Source organism: Cherax quadricarinatus, unplaced genomic scaffold (assembly GCF_038502225.1).
Source record: "Cherax quadricarinatus isolate ZL_2023a unplaced genomic scaffold, ASM3850222v1 Contig4, whole genome shotgun sequence".
In the NCBI taxonomy this organism is placed as follows: Eukaryota; Metazoa; Arthropoda; class Malacostraca; order Decapoda; family Parastacidae; genus Cherax; species Cherax quadricarinatus.
In genome coordinates, this window is record NW_027195030.1 from 928476 (window position 1) to 948115 (window position 19640).

The following is a 19640-nucleotide window of genomic DNA, read 5'->3' on the forward strand; positions in this document are numbered from 1 at the left end:
GGTGTTGAGGAGCAGGTGAGTGGTGATGACAGGTGTTGAGGAGCAGGTGAGTGGTGATGACAGGTGTTGAGGAGCAGGTGAGTGGTGATGACAGGTGTTGAGGAGCAGGTGAGTGGTGATGACAGGTGTTGAGGAGCAGGTGAGTGGTGATGACAGGTGTTGAGGAGCAGGTGAGTGGTGATGACAGGTGTTGAGGAGCAGGTGAGTGGTGATGACAGGTGTTGAGGAGCAGGTGAGTGGTGATGACAGGTGTTGAGGAGCAGGTGAGTGGTGATGACAGGTGTTGAGGAGCAGGTGAGTGGTGATGACAGGTGTTGAGGAGCAGGTGAGTGGTGATGACAGGTGTTGAGGAGCAGGTGAGTGGTGATGACAGGTGTTGAGGAGCAGGTGAGTGGTGATGACAGGTGTTGAGGAGCAGGTGAGTGGTGATGACAGGTGTTGAGGAGCAGGTGAGTGGTGATGACAGGTGTTGAGGAGCAGGTGAGTGGTGATGACAGGTGTTGAGGAGCAGGTGAGTGGTGATGACAGGTGTTGAGGAGCAGGCGAGTGGTGATGACAGGTGTTGAGGAGCAGGCGAGTGGTGATGACAGGTGTTGAGGAGCAGGTGAGTGGTGATGACAGGTGTTGAGGAGCAGGTAAGTGGTGATGACAGGTGTTGAGGAGCAGGCGAGTGGTGATGACAGGTGTTGAGGAGCAGGTGAGTGGTGATGACAGGTGTTGAGGAGCAGGTGAGTGGTGATGACAGGTGTTGAGGAGCAGGTGAGTGGTGATGACAGGTGTTGAGGAGCAGGTGAGTGGTGATGACAGGTGTTGAGGAGCAGGTGAGTGGTGATGACAGGTGTTGAGGAGCAGGTGAGTAGTGATGACAGGTGTTGAGGAGCAGGTGAGTAGTGATGACAGGTGTTGAGGAGCAGGTGAGTGGTGATGACAGGTGTTGAGGAGCAGGTGAGTGGTGATGACAGGTGTTGAGGAGCAGGTGAGTGGTGATGACAGGTGTTGAGCAGGTGAGTGGTGATGACAGGTGTTGAGGAGCAGGTGAGTAGTGATGACAGGTGTTGAGCAGGTGAGTGGTGATGACAGGTGTTAAGGAGCAGGTAAGTGGTGATGACAGGTGTTGAGGAGCAGGTGAGTGGTGATGACAAGTGTTGAGGAGCAGGTGAGTAGTGATGACAGGTGTTGAGGAGCAGGTGAGTAGTGATGACAAGTGTTGAGGAGCAGGTGAGTGGTGATGACAGGTGTTGAGGAGCAGGTGAGTGGTGATGACAGGTGTTGAGGAGCAGGTGAGTGGTGATGACAGGTGTTGAGCAGGTGAGTGGTGATGACAGGTGTTGAGGAGCAGGTGAGTAGTGATGACAGGTGTTGAGCAGGTGAGTGGTGATGACAGGTGTTAAGGAGCAGGTAAGTGGTGATGACAGGTGTTGAGGAGCAGGTGAGTGGTGATGACAAGTGTTGAGGAGCAGGTGAGTGGTGATGACAGGTGTTGAGGAGCAGGTGAGTGGTGATGACAGGTGTTGAGGAGCAGGTGAGTGGTGATGACAGGTGTTGAGGAGCAGGTGAGTGGTGATGACAAGTGTTGAGGAGCAGGTGAGTGGTGATGACAGGTGTTGAGGAGCAGGTGAGTGGTGATGACAGGTGTTGAGGAGCAGGTGAGTGGTGATGACAGGTGTTGAGGAGCAGGTGAGTAGTGATGACAGGTGTTGAGGAGCAGGTGAGTAGTGATGACAAGTGTTGAGGAGCAGGTGAGTGGTGATGACAGGTGTTGAGGAGCAGGTGAGTTGTGATGACAGGTGTTGAGGAGCAGGTGAGTGGTGATGACAAGTGTTGAGGAGCAGGTGAGTGGTGATGACAGGTGTTGAGGAGCAGGTGAGTGGTGATGACAGGTGTTGAGGAGCAGGTGAGTGGTGATGACAGGTGTTGAGGAGCAGGTGAGTGGTGATGACAGGTGTTGAGGAGCAGGTGAGTGGTGATGACAGGTGTTGAGGAGCAGGTGAGTGGTGATGACAGGTGTTGAGGAGCAGGTGAGTGGTGATGACAGGTGTTGAGGAGCAGGTGAGTGGTGATGACAGGTGTTGAGGAGCAGGTGAGTGGTGATGACAGGTGTTGAGGAGCAGGTGAGTGGTGATGACAGGTGTTGAGGAGCAGGTGAGTGGTGATGACAGGTGTTGAGGAGCAGGTGAGTGGTGATGACAAGTGTTGAGGAGCAGGTGAGTGGTGATGACAGGTGTTGAGGAGCAGGTGAGTGGTGATGACAGGTGTTGAGGAGCAGGTGAGTGGTGATGACAGGTGTTGAGGAGCAGGTGAGTGGTGATGACAGGTGTTGAGGAGCAGGTGAGTGGTGATGACAGGTGTTGAGGAGCAGGTGAGTGGTGATGACAGGTGTTGAGGAGCAGGTGAGTGGTGATGACAGGTGTTGAGGAGCAGGTGAGTGGTGATGACAGGTGTTGAGGAGCAGGTGAGTGGTGATGACAGGTGTTGAGGAGCAGGTGAGTGGTGATGACAAGTGTTGAGGAGCAGGTGAGTGGTGATGACAGGTGTTGAGGAGCAGGTGAGTGGTGATGACAGGTGTTGAGGAGCAGGTGAGTGGTGATGACAAGTGTTGAGGAGCAGGTGAGTGGTGATGACAGGTGTTGAGGAGCAGGTGAGTGGTGATGACAGGTGTTGAGGAGCAGGTGAGTGGTGATGACAGGTGTTGAGGAGCAGGTGAGTGGTGATGACAGGTGTTGAGGAGCAGGTGAGTGGTGATGACAAGTGTTGAGGAGCAGGTGAGTGGTGATGACAGGTGTTGAGGAGCAGGTGAGTGGTGATGACAGGTGTTGAGGAGCAGGTGACTGGTGGTAACTTAGTGGATGACCTCATTAAAGTTACTTGTGTTATGACAAATACATCTGTGACAAAACTTTTCTTGTGTCCCCCATAAGTTGGGTGGGTTGATTGGACAAACACAAGGTGGGTGGGTGGGTTGATTGGACACACACAAGGTGGGTGGGTTGATTGGACAAACACAAGGTGGGTGGGTGGGTTGATTGGACACACACAAGGTGGGTGGGTTGATTGGACACACACAAGGTGGGTGGGTGGGTTGATTGGACAAACACAAGGTGGGTGGGTGGGTTGATTGGACAAACACAAGGTGGGTGGGTGGGTTGATTGGACACACACAAGGTGGGTGGGTGGGTTGGTTGGACATACCCAAGGTGGGTCGGTGGGTTGGTTGGACAAACACAAGGTGGGTGGGTGTGTTGGTTGGACAAACACAAGGTGGGTGGGTGGGTTGATTGGACACACACAAGGTGGGTGGGTGGGTTGGTTGGACAAACACAAGGTGGGTGGGTGGGTTGATTGGATACACACAAGGTGGGTGGGTGGGTGGACAAACACAAGGTGGGTTGTTTGGACACACACAAGGTGGGTGGGTGGGTTGGTTGGACACACACAAGGTGGGTGGGTGGGTTGATTGGACAAACACAAGGTGGGTGGGTGGGTTGGTTGGACACACACAAGGTGGGTGGGTGGGTTGATTGGACAAACACAAGGTGGGTGGGTGGGTTGGTTGGACACACAAGGTGGGTGGGTGGGTTGGTTGGACAAACACAAGGTGGGTGGGTGGGTTGATTGGAAACACACAAGGTGGGTGGGTGGGTTGGTTGGACAAACACAAGGTGGGTGGGTGGGTTGGTTGGACACACACAAGGTGGGTGGGTGGGTTGGTTGGACACACACAAGGTGGGTGGGTGGGTTGATTGGACACACACAAGGTGGGTGGGTTGGTTGGAAACACAAGGTGGGTGGGTGGGTTGGTTGGACACACACACGGTGGGTGGGTGGGTTGGTTGGACACACACAAGGTGGGTGGGTGGGTTGGTTGGACACACACAAGGTGGGTGGGTGGGTTGATTGGACAAACACAAGGTGGGTGGGTGGGTTGGTTGGACACACACAAGGTGGGTGGGTGGGTTGGTTGGACACACACAAGGTGGGTGGGTGGGTTGGTTGGACACACACAAGGTGGGTGGGTGGGTTGTTTGGACAAACACAAGGTGGGTGGGTGGGTTGATTGGACAAACACAAGGTGGGTGGGTGGGTTGGTTGGACAAACACAAGGTGGGTGGGTTGATTGGACAAACACAAGGTGGGCGGGTTGGACACACACAAGGTGGGTGGGTGGGTTGGTTGGACAAACAGAAGGTGGGTGGGTGGGTTTGGTTGGACAAACACAAGGCGGGTGGGTGGGTTGGATAAGCACAAGGTGGGTGGGTGGGTTGGTTAGTTGGACAAACCCAAGGTTGGTGGGTTGATTGGACAAACACACGGTGGGTGGGTTGGTTGGATAAGCACAAGGTGGGTGGGTTGGTTGGACATACCCAAGGTGGGTCGGTGGGTTGGTTGGACAAACCCAAGGTGGGTGGGTTGGTTGGATAAGCACAAGGTGGGTGGGTGGGTTGGTTGGACAAACCCAAGGTGGGCCGGTGGGTTTGTTGGACAAATCCAAGGTGGGTCGGTGGGTTAGACAAACCCAAGGTGGGTGGGATAGTTGGACAAACAGGTGGGTGGGTGGGTTGGTTGGACAAACACAAGGTGGGTGGGTGGGTTGGTTGGACAAACACAAGGTGGGTGGGTGGGTTGGTTGGACAAACAGAAGGTGGGTGAGTGGGTTAGTTGGGCAAACAGAAGGTGGGTGGGTGGGTTGGTTGAACAAACAGAAGGTGGGTGAGTGGGTTGGTTGGACAAACAGAAGGTGGATGGGTGGGTTGGATGGACAAACACAAGGTGGGTGGGTTGGACAAACATAAGGTGGGTGGGTGGGTTGGACAAACACAAGGTGGGTGGGTGGGTTGGACAAACACAAGGTGGGTTGGTTGGACAAACAGAAGGTGGGTGGGTGGGTTGGACAAACACAAGGTGGGTGGGTTGGATGGACAAACACAAGGTGGGTGGGTTGGATGGACAAACACAAGGTGGGTGGGTGGGTTGGACAAACACAAGGTGGGTGGGTGGGTTGGACAAACACAAGGTGAGTGGGATAGCTGAGGGACTGACCACCTCAAAACTACGTATTCAAGGGTGATGGACTGATTACATCTTTACATCGCTACTGCTTCTGACTCCTCTGTACTCGACTGAAGAAGCCTACTGTACATGTAGGCGAAACGTTTTCTCAATAAAGATACCAACATGTCTTAATTAATCATCAGTGGTTGGGTGCATGAGCCGCCTAGCACAGGGCAGCAGGCCTTCTGCAGTGCTCCTTTACTCTGATGTTCTTATATTGCATATTTCAAGCCTTGGTGTCAGTGTAGTGTGGTGCTGCTCCCCCCACACCAGTTATTCCAGTTAGGTTAGTGGACGGAGGATCGAACTTCCTTTACACTTGGTGCTGAGTGACCCACAGGTGTGTGTGCGCGCGCGTGTGTGCAGGGGTCGAGTGATAGCTCCTGGCCCCGCCTCTTCGCTGGTCGCTACTAGGTCCTCTCTCTCCCTGCTCCATGAACTTTATCAAACCTCGTCTTAAAACTATGTATGGTTCCCGCCTCCACTACGTCACTTTCTAGGCCATTCCACTGCCTGACAACTTTGTGACTGAAGAAATACTTCTTAACATTCCTTTGACTCATAGGAGTCTTCAATCCTTTGACTCATAGGAGTCTTCAATCCTTTGACTCATAGGAGTCTTCAATCCTTTGACTCATAGGAGTCTTCAATCCTTTGACTCATAGGAGTCTTCAACACAGAAACATTCATTGTTTCTCTGTCCCATCTCTGGAACATCCTGTCTTTGTCCACCTTGTCTATTCCACGCAGTATTTTATATGTCGTTATCATGTCTCCCCTGACCCTCCTGTCCTCCAGTGTGTGTGTGTGTGTCTTACTCATTCATCAGACGTCCAACAACCTGAAAACTGGAGAGTACTTCTTTTGTAAAAGAACTTTTCTCCCTTCCCTCCCTTCCGTCCCTCCCGTCCCTGTCTCACCCCTCCCACACTCCCTCGACCTTTCCCTGGTGTAATTACTGCTGCTCTTGACTGTGTCTCGGGTATCCTGGGTCTTGATTAAACATTCCTTATCGTTGGTAAGTCATCAAGTAAGGTAAATACATCTTTGGTTGACACATGATGCGCGTCACCTGTTCGAGGTGGTGGTGGTAGCAGTGCGACGTAATGGTGGTGGTAGCAGTGTGACGTGATGGTGGTGGTAGCAGTGCGACGTGATGGTGGTGGTAGCAGTGCGACGTGATGGTGGTGGTAGCAGTGTGACGTGATGGTGGTGGTAGCAGTGCGACGTGATGGTGGTGGTAGCAGTGTGACGTAATGGTGGTAGTAGTGGTGGTAGCAATGTGGTGTGTAGCGATGTTGATGTCAGTGTTAATTGGGGGCTATTGGGGGGGGGGTAGTGATGATGGTAGAAATAACGGTGATGGTAGTAGTATTAGTAGTAGTGGTGGTGGTAATGATACTAGTAGCATGGTATCGATAGTTAAGCTAGGTTATTAGATAGGTTAGGAAAAGCCAGACTGTGGATGGGAAGGCTAGCTTAGAGAGAGAGAGAGAGAGAGAGAGAGAGAGAGAGAGAGAGAGAGAGAGAGAGAGGGAGAGAGAGAGAACTAACATATATGAGAGAGACTGTGCAAAACTAGAATAGGATGTAGTTGCTAACTAGTACTGATTACAAATTAAATCTAGAGAAGCAGTATCTTAAAAATGTAATTGCTTTCGTGTTAGTTTTGAGAGATGTAATTGATTGTGAGTTGACTCAACTTGAAACATGTTGTGAGGGGCAAGTTGATGAATCATTTGAGGAGTCAGAGAAGCAACGACAACAGCAGCAGCAGCAGAAAGTGAAGGAAGAGCAGAAAGGAGGAGGAGGAGGAGGAAGAGGAAGAAGAGGAGGAGAAGGAGGAGGAGGCTGGGACTAACTTAAGAGGTGTATGATCAAGTTGGAGAGGAAGCAACAACTAACTTTGAAAGTGAAGAGTGTTAATTTGACAAAGGAAGACTTAATCTGGAAGGAGTGAAGCTCTACGAGGAGTGAAGCTCTACAAGGAGTGAAGCTCTACAGGTCGTGAAGCTCTGCAAGTCGTGAATCTACAGGTCGTGTAACTGTACAAGTTTTGAAACTACACGTCTTGAATCTCTACAGGGAGTAAATCTCTACAGGTCATGAAGCTCTACAGGTGAAGCTCCGCACTGAGTGAATCTCTACAGGTCGTGAAGCTCTACAGGGAGTGAAGCTCTACAAGTCGTAAAGCTCTACAAGGAGTGAAGCTCTGCAAGTCGTGAAGCTCTACAGGGAGTGAGGTTCAGCGAGGAGCGAGACTTTACAAGAGGAAAAAGGCTAAGTTTGTAGGAGTAACATTAAACTTAACTTTAAAAAGGTCAGTTTGTTACCCTGAGAGTAAGAGGCAATGTGAGAGAAAGAGAGAGAGAGAGAGAGAGAGAGAGAGAGAGAGAGAGAGAGAGAGAGAGCAGTTTGCATTACGGAAAAAATAGCAGTGGCGCATATAGTAATATTTAATGTATTCATTTACCTTATTAATGTCTAAATAAAAATTTGGTTAAAAAATTGGGTATCATAGTTTCGTTGTAAACAGTAGGAACACCGGTTCAATTCCGGTTTTTTTTTTGTTGTTGTTTTTTTTGAGTGTTGTTGACGTGATGGGCAGGAGGAGAGGCTGGCTACTTTAAACACCACAGAATTCACATCTTTCCCCTCAGTTCTGCTCTTGTTATCCGGGGTGAAATTCACGGCTTTTGTTAAGTTTGGTTAAGTCTTGGACTTGTTAGGTAAAAAGGACACAAGTCCTTTTACCTAATATATTGTCGGTAATTTTGCCAACATTATTACAAGTCTTGGACTTGGTCAACTCCTGGGCTTGGTCAACTCCTGGGCTTGGTCAACTCATGGACTTGGTCAACTCCTGGACTTGGTCAACTCCTGGACTTGGTCAACTCCTGGACTTGGTCAACTCCTGGACTTGGTCAACTGCTGAACTTGGTCAACTCCTGGACTTGGTCAGCTTCTGGACTTGGTCACCTCCTGGACTTGGTTAACTCCTGGATTTGGACAACTCCTGGGCTTGGTCAACTCCTGGACTTGGTCAGCTTCTGGACTTGGACAACTCCTGGACTTGGACAACTCCTGGACTTGGTCAACTCCTGAACTTGGTCAACTCTTGGACTTGGACAACTCCTGGACTTGGACAACACTTGGACAACTCCTGGACTTGGACAACTCCTGGACTTGGACAACTCCTGGACTTGGACAACTCCTGGACTTGGACAACTCCTGGACTTGGACAACTCCTGGACTTGGACAACTCCTGGACTTGGACAACTCCTGGACTTGGACAACTCCTGGACTTGGTCAACTCCTGGACTTGGTCAACTCCTGGACTTGGACAACTCCTGGACTTGGACAACTCCTGGACTTGGACAACTCCTGGACTTGGTCAACTCCTGGACTTGGTCATCTCCTGGACTTGGACAACTCCTGGACTTGGACAACTCCTGGACTTGGACAACTCCTGGACTTGGACAACTCCTGGACTTGGACAACTCCTGGACTTGGTCAACTCCTGGACTTGGACAACTCCTGGACTTGGTCAACTCCTGGACTTGGTCAACTCCTGGACTTGGACAACTCCTGGACTTGGACAACTCCTGGACTTGGACAACATTTGGACATCTCCTGGACTTGGACAACTCCTGGACTTGGAAAACTCCCGGACTTGGACAACTCCTGGACTTGGTCAACTCCTGGACTTGGACAACTCCTGGACTTGGACAACTCCTGGACTTGGTCAACTCCTGGACTTGGACAACTCCTGGACTTGGTCAACTCCTGGACTTGGACAACTCCTGGACTTGGACAACTCCTGGACTTGGACAACTCCTGGACTTGGTCAACTCCTCGACTTGGACAACACTTGGACAACTCCTGGACTTGGTCAACTCCTGGACTTGGACAACTCCTGGACTTGGTCAACTCCTGGACTTGGACAACTCCTGGACTTGGACAACTCCTGGACTTTGTCAACTCCTCGACTTGGACAACACTTGGACAACTCCTGGACTTGGTCAACTCCTGGACTTGGACAACTCCTGGACTTGGTCAACTCCTGGACTTGGACAACTCCTGGACTTGGACAACTCCTGGACTTGGACAACTCCTGGACTTGGTCAACTCCTCGACTTGGACAACACTTGGACAACTCCTGGACTTGGTCAACTCCTGGACTTGGACAACTCCTGGACTTGGACAACTCCTGGATTTCGTCAACTTCTGAACTTAAAGTTTAGTAAAAGCTAACGTCGTTAAATGTGTTGTTTTTTATGTATTCTTCCAGCTCTTGGTCCTCACACTTTACGTTGGTATGTATACGTAGCCTGTATATATGTATGCGTTTATGTTTTATGTATACATGCATCTGTGTGTGGATGTGAATTTCGTACACGAGCAGAACTGTGCTCTTGTACCCCTTCATGCATTTTCTTTCCAAAGCTTACTAACTCATCTCTGTATGTATATATATGTATGTATGTGTACGTATGCGTGTATGAGCGACTAAACCTCTGGCCATTAGAGGCAGCGTATCATACATCTCTCGCTTTAACGGGTATTTGAAAGCCGGGAGACAGAGAGGGAGAGACCAGAGGAAGCCAGGTCCCAGCTCTCTGATCCTCTGGCTCCAGGTGCTGGCCAGGGCTAAGCCAGGCATCAGGCAACCACCAGAGAGGGGGCGTAACCCCCTTTCTCCCCTTCCCAAATATATTTTTATTATTATTCCCCGAATTCTCCTTTTCACAATTTTCACCGCGTTTATCCTTGCTCTTTTTTCGGTTTATTTACCCTATTATGAACGGATTTCAAAAACTATTTTATTATTTTTTAGAGGTATCTTCAATCATCGAAGACTTTTGGTCCCACTAAAACGTTGTGTGGTTTAAAAATAGACTAGACAAATACATGAATGGGTGTGGTTGGGTGTGAGTTGGACCTGACCAGCTTGAACCAGTAAGCCTGCTGAAGTGCTCCTTCTTGAGTAGATGTGCTTGGACTTGTCTAGCATGGGCCAGTAGACCTGCCACTGTGTTCCTTCTTATGTGCAAGGAGTATTTTCCCCTCACAGGGGCTGGAAGGAAATGTTTAGTCTCGATTTATTTATGTTTTCCATCATATATTGACGTATATTTGCCTTAGGTGTTAACTCCAATGAATTTTCACCCGCGTCTTGTCGGGTTGTTGCTCCGCGAGATACCCGTGAATATTCATCTGGTATACACCACCAGCACCTGGGTAGTGCTGGGGAACGCTGGGTGATGCTGGAGAGTGTGGGTGATGCTGGGAGTGCTGGGTGATGCTGAGTGATACTGGGGGATGATGGGTGTTGCTGGATGATTCTGGGGGATGATGGGTGGTGCTGGATGATTCTGGGGGATGCTGGGTGGCCACGGCTGCTGAGGAAATTTTACGCCTTTGTGTGTGGGGGGGAATTTTTTCTTTAAGGGGGAACAAGAAACAGAGTGAAGTTCTTTTATGTTCCTGTAAAACTCAGTACGTCAGAGGAAGAGTTGGGGGGGACTCACTCTCTCTCTTTCTCTCTTTCTCTTTCTCTCTAAATGCATACGCAGACGTATACAGTAGCATGCAAATTAATTGGGACAGGAATAAATTTTGTAATTATCTCATATGTCTTAGTCTCTGGCTTAATTAATATAGTTTGGATTTTTTTCAGAAGAGTTTGCTATCTACTTCTGGCAACCATCCAGCTGTGGTGTTACCCTAAGACTTTCGTCAGTGCTACAACAGCTGTTGTTCTGTAAGGCTGTTCCTGCAAGTGTGCTCCATGAATGAATGTAATTTCGTCAAATTCTCTCCTTCGGTTCATGATTACTGCTGAAATTCATGATGGATTTTACACTACGAAGTGTGCAAGTGTTGTAGTTCTTAGAAAAACATTTTGATTTAAGTATCAGACAGATCGCCAAATATTTGAGCCTAGCAAAGTCAACTATTGGTCGGGTTCTGAAGAGAGCTGACGACACTGGTGATTATGGAGCTCTGCGTCGAGGAAGATGTGGAAGATAACACAAGACAACACCTCACGATGACAAGGTTATCATAAGGAATAGTGTGAATAATCCCAGTAAAACCATCAAAGGTATACAGAGAAAGTTGGCTTCAGCTGGCGTAGATACTGATTCTTCAACTATTTAATGAAGGCTCCTTGAAGTTGGCAGAACTGCCAGAAAACCGGTAAAGAAACAATTATTGACTCCTTCTATAAAGGAAAAACGGCTGCGGTGGGCACTCGATCATGAGGGATGGACGATAGATGTATGCAGAAAAGTTATATTTTCAGGTGAGGCGCATTTTAAAGTACATGGGTACAGATCAGTGGTAGTGAGACGGCGCAGAGGCGAACCTCTTTGGAATGGACACATTCAACAAGCGCCAAAACACCCACAGGCCTGGGGGAGGTTGTCATTGTTGACGAAATTATGAAGAGTGACAAACTTAAGGCAGTCCTGGCAATTCATTTGCTTCCCATTGTGGATAGAGATTTTCCTGACGGAGAAGTCATTTTCCAGCAGGATCTTGTTCCATGCCACACTTTCAGAAAAATGCTGACATTCTTCGAAGAGATTGGGCAAAGTGTTCTAAATTGGCCTGGAAACTTTCCTGACCTCAACCCAATTGAGAATCTATGGGCAATAACCAAACGCAGGATCGTGAAACAGGGCTGTTCAACTCTGCAGCAACTAATTGCTATTGTTATTAGGACCTGGTACCACGACGAAGAACTTGCCAAAATGTGTTCAACATTGGTGGATTCTGTGCCAAAGCGTTTAGCAATGCTTATAAAGGCAGAGGGCAGTCATATATCTCTTATTAAATCAATTATCTGCCATATCATCGCTGTGTATTTTTCAAATAAATATTATTTTTTTCCAAATAAATGTCTTATTTCATCGCTGTCCCAATTAATATGCACACTACTGTATATACGCCCGTACACATAAATATATACATCATATAATATAAAGTTATATACCAAAATAAATCAAAGGAGCGTGTAAAGAGGAATAATAATTCTCACTCTTTCACTGTCTCTTTTACGAAGGATGGGAAGAATGGGATGCAAAGAGAAAGATGAGAAATGAGAGAGAGAAAACTTTGAAAAAAATAGTCAGGTGAGGTCATCTTACCTTTAATAACGGTAAGACAGGTGAGGGCAGTTAGGTTGACTCTCTCTCTCTCTCTCTCTCTCTCTCTCTCTCTCTCTCTCTCTCTCTCTCTCTCTCTCTCTCTCTCTCTCTCGATTAAACGAGTGTCGAGCCTCCACCCATGCCTTGCGCTGAATGTTCCATATGGGTTTAACCCTTCGCGGAAAGTGTAATAATGACGTAGCAAGTCATCTGATGGGAATGGTACAGTGGTTCCGTGGATGCTGTGTGTGTGTGAGAGAGAGAGAGAAGAAACACTGAAGAGTGCGTCGCCTGTACCTACCATCTCATCACCGAGGAAGTGTGTGTAGCATTTGATAGTCGCGGTGCCCCCTAGCTGGGCTGTGACCTCGGTGTTGTTCTGTTCTTCTGGGGTGATGAGCTCCTCCGGATCCTCTCTGGGACCCACCACCAGCTCCCTCTTCCTGTAGCTGCTGCCGTCACCACCACCACCACCTGCTGACGACGCTGACGCTGCTGTCAGAGTCTCCTCTTCACTCCATCCACACACGCCTGCGGGAGATAAGACACACACTTCTGGTTTGCATGTTAGGCTGAAGGGCATTGGATTTTTAGAGGGACATCACACATGATTTTTGAAAAGAACTGGGTGCAGGCTTTGTCCTCCGTTCGTTAATTAGGGAATGATCTGACCAGTCAGCCTGCTGGTGGTCATTGTAAGCGACAGAGGTACAAAATACATTCGAATGTTAGAAGATTGGTTGAAAATTTATATAAAATACCGACAAATAGATGATTGACACATGTGCAACAGTTGGGCATCTTTATTGTTGAAACGTTTCGTCTACACAGTAGGTTTCTTCAGTCGAATACAGAGGCAGCAGTAGTACTGAAATGAAGATGATGTAATCAGTCCCTCAATGTTGAAGTGTTGTATATGTCTTACTCATCATATTAAAAGATTTAATGATAGAGAGAAAGACTTAAAATATACTTGCGAGTAAAGTCACATATATAAATTGAAATAGGCAAGCAGTGCCTCTCACATGTTGCCTAGACGCTGGTGAATGATTCTTTATCAAGGATACCGGATTTCCCCTCCCATACCTCAGCATCAGATCTAGCCTCATTACCTCCCATATTCCCTCCATGACCCCCATACCTTTTACTCCTTTCCCACGTGAATGCAGTAGTTATGTGCGTGTGAAGTCTCGTTCTTTCAGTCACTTTCCATATGATTGAAATCCCATGTTAATAACGGTTTATCTCCGCCCCTGTTTTCCACTCTTGCTGCTGTGTTATGTCCTGTTGTAGAGTGGGTTGTCTGTTGTTGGTGGGAGGGTTGGAGTGGGGGGTTATAGAAGGGAGGCTGTAGAAAGTAGAAATTGAAATCTTGGTTATATTTCTAAATTTCCATGAGGCTAAGATTGAGTATTCTTCACCGTCAGAAGTTGTGTGACACCAGTGTTATGACACAGATACTCTGCCTCCTCTTCCTCTTTCATCTGTTGGCTGGAAAGTTTATGTACCTGTGTGCTACTACACGGTGTGTGTGCCACACGGTATGAGCTACTACACGGTGTGTGCTACACGGTATGAGCTACTACACGGTGTGTGCTACACGGTATGAGCTACTACACGGTGTGTGTGCCACACGGTATGAGCTACTACACGGTGTGTGCTACACGGTATGAGCTACTACACGGTGTGTGTGCCACACGGTATGAGCTACTACACGGTGTGTGCTACACGGTGTGTGTGCCACACGGTATGAGCTACTACACGGTGTGTGCTACACGGTATGAGCTACTACACGGTGTTTGCCACACGGTATGAGCTACTACACGGTGTGTGCTACACGGTATGAGCTACACGGTGTGTGCTACACGGTATGAGCTACTACACGGTGTGTGTGCCACACGGTATGAGCTACTACACGGTGTGTGCTACACGGTATGAGCTACTACACGGTGTGTGTGCCACACGGTATGAGCTACTACACGGTGTGTGCCACACGGTATGAGCTACTACACGGTGTGTGTGCCACACGGTATGAGCTACTACACGGTGTGTGCTACACGGTGTGTGTGCCACACGGTATGAGCTACTACACGGTGTGTGCTACACGGTGTGTGTGCCACACGGTATGAGCTACTACACGGTGTGCTACACGGTATCAGCTACTACACGGTGTGTGTGCTACACGGTATGAGCTACTACACGGTGTGTGTGCTACACGGTATGAGCTACTACACGGTGTGTGCTACACGGTATGAGCTACACGGTGTGTGTGCTACACGGTATGAGCTACTACACGGTGTGTGTGCTACACTGTATGAGCTACTTCACGGTGTGTGCTACACTGTATGAGCTACTTCACGGTGTGTGTGCTACACTGTATGAGCTACTACACGGTGTGAGCTACTACACGGTGTGTGTGCTACACGATATGAGCTACTGCACGGTGTGTGCGCTACACGGTGTGTGCTACCGCATGGTATGTATATGCTACATGGTGTATGTACTACACGGTGTGTGTGCTACACGGTGTGTGCTACCGCATGGTATGTATATGCTACATGGTGTATGTACTACACGGTGTGTGCTACCACACACTCGTCAATCCATGATGCTTCAGCAAGCTCTCCATATCCAATCTCCAGTGTGCACTCTCAGGGCGTAGAAGATGAAAAGATTCCGGTGAGGAAGAGTGTAGGAGGCAAGGAAGAGTGAAGGAGTGTGTGGGTTGGCTTCAAGAGACAGAAGAGAGAGCAATTTGAAGAGACTGGGAGAGAAAGAGAGAGAATATGTATATATATATATATATATATATATATATATATATATATATATATATATATATGTAATGTGTGTGTGTGTGTTAGATTCCTAAACCACGGGCGGGTTTAATATTAAAACCACGAACTTATTATTTTCTATCACCCGTAAAGGTGATAGAATACGGAAGGGAAGCGATGCTCCTGATCTTCGGATGAAGAGCATTTCACTAGCCCGAAGCATGTTAGATGGCAACGTTGTCGGTGACTTTTGATCCAAGGAGTTGGAGCTTGTCTCCCTCCTTCCCCAGGGTCGAACCCTACAGCCTCCCTCTACCCCCAGGTGGAGTCACCCCCAACGGGTCTAGCGCCTCTTCTTAAACATGATATAAAATCATTACTACTACAACAACAATAACTACTACTGCTGCTACAACTACTAAACAACAACAACTGCTGCTACTACTACAGCTTTACGGCTACTACCACTACTACTACGCACTACTATTGCCACTATTACTACTAGTACTGTTACAACTGTTGTTGCTGCTACAATTATTCCAACAACAACAACAACAACTACTACTACTACTACTACTACTACTACTACTATTACTACTAATAATAATAATAATAATAATAATAATAATAATAATAATAATAATCTCGACTCAACAAGCTTTAAATTACAGGTGTTCAGTGAATTAATATTTGCCTGAGCAGAAAAAAAGAGCTTTATTGTCCTCTAAGGGGAATTAAATACTCCCGTCGGAGTATTTAATGCCCCATCAAGGGTATTAAATACCACCTTACTGGGAGAATAAATATTCTGCCTTTTGTTTTACTGCTTTTGTAATTAGTGTGTTATTATTATCATTATTATTATTATTAGTATTAATATATTATTATTAGTATTTTATTATAGTATTATTATTATTGTTAGTAGTAGTATTTTATTTTTATAATTATTATCATGATCGTGTGGTTAACTTTGCCTCATCATCCGGTTAACAGAGCCTCTCGGGTAATTAGGCTATAATTTACACTGTCGTTAAGTGGATTTGTGTAATTCGAACAACGACACGCCACCATTACCATGATTTTATCGTTAAATCAGAAGAGTCATTAAGTTGTGTGATATTGTATATCGTATTTTTTTTTTTTATTCGCCGGTATTCTCCCGGCCCGGGTCTTTTCCAAGTAGTGGTGACCCGGCCTTGGCTCCTTATCTGCGGAGTGTCTCGAGACGTTAGTCTCCCATGGGAGGAGGCACAAGTACCCCCTCATGACTCACGAAATCGTAATGACACGATTGCAAACAAATAATACCCCGGCCGGGATTGAACCCGCGGTCAGAGAGTCTCAAAACTCCAGCCCGTCGCGTTAGCCACTAGACCAGCTAGCCTGGGGACAGTTGGTCCCAAAGATGATGGGTTGGTTTACCCCCTCATCTTTGGGACCAACTGTCCCCAGGCCTAGCCGTAGTGTCTATGATTATTATTATTATTAAATTCTTTTTAATAATATTTTGATGTTTTTGTATTATTATTTTTATCATTATTAATTTTTATATTTATATTAATTATTATTACATTATTATTATTATTAAATTCTTTTTAATAATATTTTGATGTTTTTGTATTATTATTTTTATCATTATTAATTTTTATATTTATATTAATTATTATTACATTATTATTATTATTAAATTCTTTTTAATAATATTTTGATGTTTTTGTATTATTATTTTTATCATTATTAATTTTTATATTTATATTAATTATTACATTATTATTATTATTTGCTTAAATGTGAATGAGTGACATTTTCTGGCTTTTTTTTTTTATTTTATTTCATATCTTTTTTTTTTATTTTATTTCATATTGTAGAAAGTAAAAAATAATGGGAAATGGATGTCATATTTGTATAGACTGAGAGATTGATTTAATAAAAGCACAGATTATACTCCTATAATTTCATGAAAATATGAGTTATAGTCATATAATTTATATGGAAACAAAATTATAGGGGGATATAATAGTTATATTGCCAGTCATTTTCTCTAGTTCTGAACGTATTAATTACGTGTTTCTGAATATAATATGTTAGTTACGTGTTTCTGAGTATGTTGATTACGTGTTTCTGAACATGTTAGTTACGTGTTTCTGAACATGTTAGTTACGTGTTCCTGAACGTGTTAGTTACGTGTTTCTGAACATGTTAGTTACGTGTTTCTGAACATGTTAGTTACGTGTTTCTGAACATGTTAGTTACGTGTTTCTGAACATGTTAGTTACGTGTTTCTGAACATGTTAGTTACGTGTTTCTGAACATGTTAGTTACGTGTTTCTGAACATGTTAGTTACGTGTTTCTGAACATGTTAGTTACGTGTTTCTGAACGTGTTAGTTACGTGTTTCTGAACATGTTAGTTACGTGTTTCTGAACATGTTAGTTACGTGTTTCTGAACATGTTAGTTACGTGTTTCTGAACATGTTATTACGCTTTTAGAAATTCAGTTATATTTTCTTTGACAATAGTTTGTTTTAAAACTTAATAAGCATGTATACATACGAGAGATGTATATCTGCCTCTCAGTGTTTACACTCTGATAGTATACACACAGTAAACTATCACTGTATATACACTGATAGTTTACTGTAATCGCTATTTTAGGGGACTACAGTATTCTTGACTGGTGAGATAAAAGTGGTGATAATAGCTATTATTTTTATAGGAGTGGAGAGGTAAGCCAGGGGAAGGCCTCGGTCAGATGACTAAAAGCTCCAGCTGCTGGTCATCATATGACTAAGACCCACGTCAGGAAACACTTGTCCTGTTGCCTGACCGATCTTATACCTACCCTGATGGTGGAGAACAAGTGATACGCAGCCTTTTAATGACCCTTGTGTAGTCGATAGGCTTCAAACCCCCACTGACCAAGCAAGCAACACACACACACACACACACACACACACACACACGGGGCACTAGTTTAACAGGATACTTGAAAGGAAGAAAGTAACTGGATATTATTTTAAAAATAAAATCTCGCAAGTAGCTTGACTTTAAATACTTTTGAAAAAAAAAAAAAGTTTGAACAAAACGAGTTTCATTTGAGTTTTTTTTTTTTTTGTATCTTTGACAAGTAAAACACAAGTTTTATTAATGTGCAGAGTTGTGAGTCTGGATGGTTGGGTCTTTGAGAGGAGGGGGAGAGGGGGAGGAGGAGGGGGAGGAGGAGGAGGAGGAGGAGGAGGGGGAGGAGGAGGAGGAGGAGGGGGAGGAGGAGGAGGAGGGGGAGGAGGAGGAGGAGGAGGAGGAGGGGGAGGAGGATGAGGAGGGGGGAGGAGGAGGGGGAGGAGGAGGAGGAGGGTGAGGGGGGGAGGAGGGGGCGGAGGAGGGGGAGGAGGAGGGGGAGGAGGAGGGGGAGGAGGAGGAGGGGGAGGAAGAGGGGGAGGAGGAGGGGGAGGAGGAGGAGGAGGAGGAGGGGGAGGAGGAGGAGGAGGAGGATGAGCGGGAGGAGGAGGGGGAGGAGGAGGAGGGGGAGGAGGAGGATGAGGAGGGGGGAGGAGGAGGGGGAGGAGGGGAGGAGGAGGAGGGTGAGGGGGGAGGAGGGGGCGGAGGAGGGGGAGGAGGAGGGGGAGGAGGAGGAGGAGGGGGAGGAAGAGGGGGAGGAGGAGGAAGAGGAGGGGGAGGAGGAGGAAGACGGGGAGGGGGAGGAGGAGGAGGACGGGGAGTGGGAGGAGGATGGGGAGGGGGAGGAGGAGGAGGAGGAGGGGGAGGAGGAGGGGAGGAGGGGGAGTGGGAGGAGGGGGAGGAGGAGGAGGGGGACGGGGTGGGGGAGGAGGAGGACGGGGAGGGGGAGGAGGAGGACGGGGAGGGGGAGGAGGAGGAGGGGGAGGAGGAGGACGGGGAGGGGGAGGAGGAGGAGGGGGAGGAGGAGGGGGAGGAGGACGGGGAGGGGGAGGAGGAGGAGGGGGAGGGGGAGTAGGTGAAGGAAGAGTAAGAGGAGCACCATGCAAGTGCGTTATGTGAAAACTTGCAACAGCGGCACCTTCATTAATTTCTGCCTCTCCTCACATATTCCCCCCCCCCGTCTCCTCTTCTTGTCCTGGTATATTCTCTTATATCCTCTTCTTATAGTCCCCTGCCTTTTTCTCCTCAGAAAATATCTGAAATTAAAAAAAAAAATGCTCGAAAAAAGTGAAAATATGGTAAAAAAAATTCTGTGATTCTCTTTGTGTTCTCTTATTCTCTCTCTCCTGTTCTTCCCCTGTTGTCTCAGTCTCCTTGCAACACTGCCAGTCTTGCAACACTGCCAGTCTTGCAACACTGCCACTCTTGAAACACTGCCACTCTTGCAACACTGCCACTCTTGCAACACTGCCACTCTTGCAACACTGCCACTCTTGCAACGCTGTCATTCTTGCAACACTGCCACTCTTGCAACACTGCCACTCTTCCAACACTGCCACTCTTGCAACACTGCCACTCTTGCAACACTGCCACTCTTGCAACGCTGTCATTCTTGCAACACTGCCACTCTTGCAACGATGTCATTCTTGCAACACTGCCACTCTTGCAACGCTGTCATTCTTGCAACACTGCCACTCTTGCAACGCTGTCATTCTTGCAACACTGCCACTCTTGCAACACTGCCACTCTTGCAACACTGCCA

General features: G+C 47.2%; 1 protein-coding gene across 1 annotated transcript in view; it reads right to left on the reverse strand.

Annotated features, from left to right (window-relative positions):
* Positions 1–19640, reverse strand: part of LOC128699352 (zwei Ig domain protein zig-8) — a 307848-nt gene that overhangs the window by 101597 nt on the left and 186611 nt on the right. The window contains exon 2 of the mRNA XM_053792012.2: positions 12505–12734. Within this exon, the coding sequence (XP_053647987.1) occupies positions 12505–12734 (230 nt within the window). The remainder of the gene's footprint in view (positions 1–12504; positions 12735–19640) is intronic.